Source organism: Lemur catta, chromosome 15 (assembly GCF_020740605.2).
Source record: "Lemur catta isolate mLemCat1 chromosome 15, mLemCat1.pri, whole genome shotgun sequence".
NCBI classification, from domain to species: domain Eukaryota; kingdom Metazoa; phylum Chordata; class Mammalia; order Primates; family Lemuridae; genus Lemur; species Lemur catta.
Window position 1 is genome coordinate 42,143,017 of NC_059142.1, and position 5,622 is coordinate 42,148,638.

Genomic DNA, 5,622 nt, shown 5'->3' on the forward strand with positions numbered 1-5,622 from the left:
CAAGCGGACAATGGCCAGGACATGTATCAAAACAGAACTCTGACCCAAACCTGCAGCAACAGCCCAGGAAGCCAAAAACAACCCCCGTAGCAGTCGGCCCCGAATGGCCAGGACTTGATTAGAACTGACAGCTTCCCTAATTTTGTCCCCATTCCAATGGAGGACAAACTGGAGAAAGCCAGATATGCTCCCCTAACCAATCATGGGTCTCTGCTCTTCTAGTCAGCCCACCCACAGCACGCCCGGGCCAGCAGCCTCAGTCAGGACAGACCTGATCCCCCCTTTCCACAATGAAGCTTTTCCCCGCTCCTCTGCCTGCCTGTGAATCTCTGCAAACGCAAGTGACAGTGGCTGACTGCCTTGCTATAGTGATCTCTGGGTGACAGTGACTGACTGCCTTGCTATAGTGATCTCTGGGTGACAGTGGCTGACTGCCTTGCTATACTGATCTCTGGGTGACAGTGGCTGACTGCCTAGCTGTAGCAATCTCTGCATAAATGCCTTCCCTTGCTCTCATCTGGGTGGTCTTTGCTTATTTCCACATGCCCACATTCTGTCTCCCTTCCTGTTCCCAGGGCAAAGACAACATCTTCTTCTCCCCCCTGCTCCTCCTCCCTCCCACCCCAGGTACCCAAAGAAACCAGCTCAGAGACGATGGAAGAGAAGGGGACAGGAATAATTAAGGGCATAGCTTTGGAACAGGACAGATCTGCGCTCAGATTCTGCCTCCGATGCTTAACTAGCTGTAAGGTCTTGAGTGAGTCACTTACACTGTGAGCCTCTGTTTCCTCGTGTCAAGGGGATAGTCTGGCTGAACCCCAAGGGCTGGTGTGAGAGTTCAGTGAGGCAATGTATTTAAGGCACAGAGCACGTAGTAGGTGCTTAGCAAAGCGAAGGCCGGCCATCCAATCCACCTCTCAGAGCCTGCTGCCGGGCAGGCCCCTGTCCTGCTCTCTTACTCACCCTCACCCCTTTCCTTTGCAGCGGGCAGCCTGACTCCAGCCGAATGGAGTCAAGTCTTGGGCTCCAAGCCCAGGGGTCATCAAAGGTCAGGGGTTTGTCTCAGGGGAAGGATGGGCAAAGAACACCCCTGAGCATTTCTTGAAAGAAATCCAACTGGCCCAAAGCAGAAGACAAAATGGTCAGACCAGCTATGTGCGGCCTCCCAGTTCTATCCTGGCTGTAAGGGTGGTCAGAGCAGGGACACTCCTGCGCAGAAAACTGAGTGCCCTTGTGCCAGGCCAGCTTTCCCAGGTCGTTTCCCAATCTCCCTTGGTGCGTGTGTGTGTGCACGCGTGCGCGGACACACACATATGAATTAGTTATATGCGTGTGGGGGGGGGAATGTCTTAGTCTGTTTTGTGCCACTATGACAGAATACCTGAAAGTGGGTAATTTATAAATAATAGAAATTTATTTCTTACAGTCCTGGGGGCTGGAAAGTCCTAGATGGAGCAGCCAGCACCTGCTGAAGGCCTTCTTTCTGCATGGTGCCATGGCAGAGGGCATCACATGGCAGAAAGGCAAGAGAGAGAGGGAGAGAGCAAGAAGGGGCCAAACTTGTCCTTTTATAAGGAGCCCACTCCTGATACAATGGCATCGATCCACTCACAAGGGCAGTGCCCCTCCCCAAACATCTCCCGTTAGGCCCCACCCCCAACACCACCACACTGGGCATCCAGTTGCCAACATGTGAACTTTGGGGACACATTCAAATCACAGCAGGGGGCAGGAGCTCTGAGATGCTCATGTGCTAGGGGCATCCTGAATGCCCTCCTGCCAATTTTCCAGGCCTTTCCATGTCCCTTCTCTGTGACCTTCCCTACGACCTTCTCTATCACGGCTGAATTCAAGTCTCCAGCCACCACTTCTTGCCAGAGGCAGAGACTAAGTGCTTTCCTCAGTCTCTGCAACAAGCAGAGAATGAAAATCAACACAGGGGTGAGAAACCGCACCCCCCCCCCATCTCAGGCAAAGATTTTGGAAACAATGACAATAACTAGGATAAGGGTGGCACCTTCCTTCCCCACAGGGCAGAAGCATAAACTGGTGCATTTCTGGAGGGCGATTTAGGAGGATGTACTCTGATTCTGCAGGTCCATTTTTCAAAATACAATCTAAATAAAAATCACAGTTTCTGAACAAAGACTTCATTAGAAGGCTCTTTATGGTAATATTGTTCTGGTGCAAAAAAAAAAAAATAGAAAAGAAAAGAAAAAAAAGAAAAAAGGAATGATTCAGGTATCCAAAACCAGGAACCTTGGTTAAATAACACCATTCCTTTACCAAGAATGATGTAGATTAGTATTTTGAGATCACCAGGGAATTGTTAGAAATGCATATTCTGGGCCCCCCCCACCTACTGATTCAGAAACTGGGGGGGGGCCAGCAATCTGGGTTTTAACAAACCTTCCAGGCTGACAGAGCCACAGTCATAGAGGGCTGTCACTGGGAGAGAAACACTGTTAAACGACAAAAGGTTACAAAGTGGGCATGAGCAGTGGATCCTCATTTCTAATATAAATATATACATAGAGAGACGCACAAACAGAAAACGGCCTGGAAGAGTTTGTTCCAAGGTGGTAACACATCCACACTCTCAGGGTGGTAGGATTATGAGGTTGTAGATTTTTTTTTCATTTTTCTAATCCATATTTTCTAACTTGCTACAATGACTATGTTTTCATAAAAACTAAAGGAGAAAAAAGCCAATAATTTATTTTTTAATTAAAAAGATAAAAAAAAAATAGGGCCAGGTTGCAGGTGGGATGTAGGGAAGGAGGCAGAGAGCGCGCCTCACTGCGACAGCTGCTAGCCCGGGAAAAGCCGGGCGGCAGGATGGCCCCTGGCGACTCAGGGCCACCGCCCAGTGGAGCGGCCAAGGCAGCCACCCTTCTGGTGGCTAGGAAGGTTTACTAGGGCTCAAATACAGAGCAGAGCAGAGATTTACGGCAGACTTCTGCAAGAACTGGACTGCTAAGAGCACCAAATCCGGAAATGGGCACCTTTGGTAGATTTTCTAGCCCAGAACAGACAGCGGATGCCGGGAAGGGGTCGAACGTCGCCGGCTAGAGGACAGGGGCTTGCCCGGGGCTCCAGACCTCTCGGCCCTCGGACCCCGGGGAGACTGCGCTGCGGGCAGGACTCCCGTCCCCTGGGGCGCCGCGGGGCCGGGCGGGGCGGGGCCGGGCGGTTGCTAGGGGAGGGGCGGCGGGGCGGGCGAGGAACTCAGCTGCGACTGCGGCGCGCGCTCAGCTCTCCGGCTGCAGCTCCCGCGCCTCCTGTTGCTCCTCTGAGCCTCCGCTTCCCGCCGGGTGCCCAGGGTAGGCGGCCCGAGAGTGCCAGCTCCCGGGCAGCCTCCCGCCTTCCTCCCCTTCCCGCGCACGAGTCCCTCGGACGGCCCGGAGCGTCCCCAAGGGCGCGGACGCCAGCGAGCTCCAGTGCGCCGCGGACCGCGCGCCGAGACCCTGGGCGCCGCGCCGCGATGAACGCGACCTTCCTGAACCACAGCGGCTTGGGGGAGGTGGGCGGCGTGGGCGGCAGCGCCGGGGCCGCCTTGGGGAACCGCAGCCACGGGCTGGGCACGTGGCTGGGCTGCTGCCCCGGGGGCGCACCGTTGGCTGCCAGCGACGGGATCCCCGCGGGGCTGGCGCCCGACGAGCGCAGCCTGTGGGTGTCGCGCGTGGCGCAGATCGCCGTGCTCTGCGTGCTGTCGCTCACCGTGGTCTTCGGCGTTTTCTTCCTGGGCTGTAACCTGCTCATCAAGTCAGAGAGCATGATCAACTTTCTGGTGCAGGAGCGCCGGCCCTCCAAGGACGTAGGTGCCGCCATCCTGGGGCTGTACTGAACACCACCCCAGCCCGTACCCGCCAGCGCCGCTGCCGCAAGGAGAAGGACCCGGGAGACCAGGACTCTCGTCCCCCTCAGTGGGCTCTGCCGCCGCCTCCGGGCAGGTAGCTCAAGGGGCAGCGACGTGCCTCTGGGTGCCCGGGTCTGGGGACGCAGCGGGACTCGCGGCGACGGCGCGGGAAGGGACTTCCACGCCCGGCTCTGTCCTGTGTGCGCTTCAGCGTTGGAGGGTGGGAGGCTGGGGGATGAGGGTTCTTAACCAGATTTATTTAAAAAAAAAAAAAGTTTGAGGCACTGGGAGTGAGTGCGAGGCAATTTGGGGCTGAGGTCGGTAGCGTGGGAGTTTTGTGTGTCGGTGGGGGTGGTGTGCGGGCGGGTTCCAAGCAGGGTGCGGGGAGTGTGGCTGACGATCTGGAGAATCTGAGTCGCTCATCTTGTTCGGTCTGATTTTGCAATTGAAAAGAAATCTTGTAATAAAACTGCAACCGGAGGGCTTCGGGCGACCTCCCACCCGCGCGCGAGCCTCTGTGTGTGTGCGCGCGCCCGCGCGAGTGTGTCGGGGTGTGTGTTGGCGGGGGCGGAGGGAGGAGGGCGTGTGCCCTAGTGGCGGGCACTTTGAGCCCATCGGGAAGAAGCCAGCCCCCGCGTGGGACGCCTGGCTGGGGAGCCGCGGGACAGGTCGGGGCTCCTGGGGCTGGGCGCCGAGGCCGGAGCGCAGAAATGGAAAAGGAACTGTTGTCTACGCCGACAGCGGAGGAGGCGGGTCCCGTGGGGCAGCCAGATAGCTAGTGAGAGATTAATTAAACCACTGGAAATTTGACTTTTCTGTGAGATGAAACAAAATCAGTGAGTTGAGTCCAAAAGGGGGAAAACAGTACAATTAGATCAGGATAGTGAACAAGTAAAATTCAATTTGGCAGAAGGAGAAAAACTAGATCCAGTTAAAAATCTAACTATAAGGTCAAACGCCCCATCCAAGGGCTTGTTTTGAGCCCACTCTTATACAGAGCAGGCGGGTAGACTGGGAAGAAACCCCTTTGTTGCACGGGGGAGCGCGGGCGGTTCTCTGTGGTGAGGACGACTCAGGACACTTAGAAGGGAGAAAATGGCCTCCCAGTGCAGTTGTCTTCAGGGGTCTTGGAACCTCCTGTTATGAGATGCTCCCAGCTGCCCAGAAACCAGGCTTCCTGCAGGTGCTAACTTCCCTTAGCGCAGTGTGAAGCAGAAGGAACCTTGGCACTCACCCGTCAAAGGGGAGGGGGTTGTTCTGCTGTCTGCAAGTGTCTGGTCTCCCGGAGAGCTGGAGCTGGGGGCGCCCAGGGAGAGAAGGCTGGGCTTCCCGGCCTCTGCCTCACCCCTAGCCCTTGGTGCCAGCGCCACCCAGGCACCCTGGTACTTGGAAGACTGGAGGAGGGCATGCTAATAGATTTCTCTCTCTCTTCTCTCTTTTGCCATGGGTGGAAGTGAGAGAGAATGAGGAAGAAGATGGCCGAGTCCTTAGCTGGCTTTGGGAACAGAAGTGAACAAACGCTGTCTCCTGTTTTTGGCACTAGTTCCATTAGGGAGGGGGTTGGCAGGGGGCGTATCTCAAAAGCACAGATGGTCACCAACTATGAAGGATCTGGAGTCTTCCTGGCTCCTGAGCTCTCCTGTGTAGTCACAATCATCGTTATCAGGATGAGTCCCCTTCCTGTCCACCCTGCTGTCCCTGTCTCAGACCTGGGAGGATTTATTCAGTTGGACGGGCCTGGCCAGTGAGGTCAGAGGCCAGAG

General features: G+C 55.8%; 1 protein-coding gene across 1 annotated transcript; it reads left to right on the forward strand.

The window, feature by feature from the left end:
- The first annotated feature begins 3,240 nt into the window (after positions 1–3,240).
- On the forward strand, positions 3,241–4,364 carry RPRML (reprimo like). Its single transcript, XM_045525895.1, has one exon. The coding sequence runs from the start codon at positions 3,485–3,487 to the stop codon at positions 3,845–3,847; it is 363 nt and encodes a 120-aa protein (XP_045381851.1). The 5' UTR covers positions 3,241–3,484; the 3' UTR covers positions 3,848–4,364.
- Positions 4,365–5,622: the final 1,258 nt, after the last annotated feature.

Excerpts from the sequence above, each read along its gene's own strand:
- RPRML (XM_045525895.1), top strand. The coding sequence starts at position 3,485 with ATGAACGCGACCTTCCTGAACCACAGCGGCTTGGGGGAGGTGGGCGGC.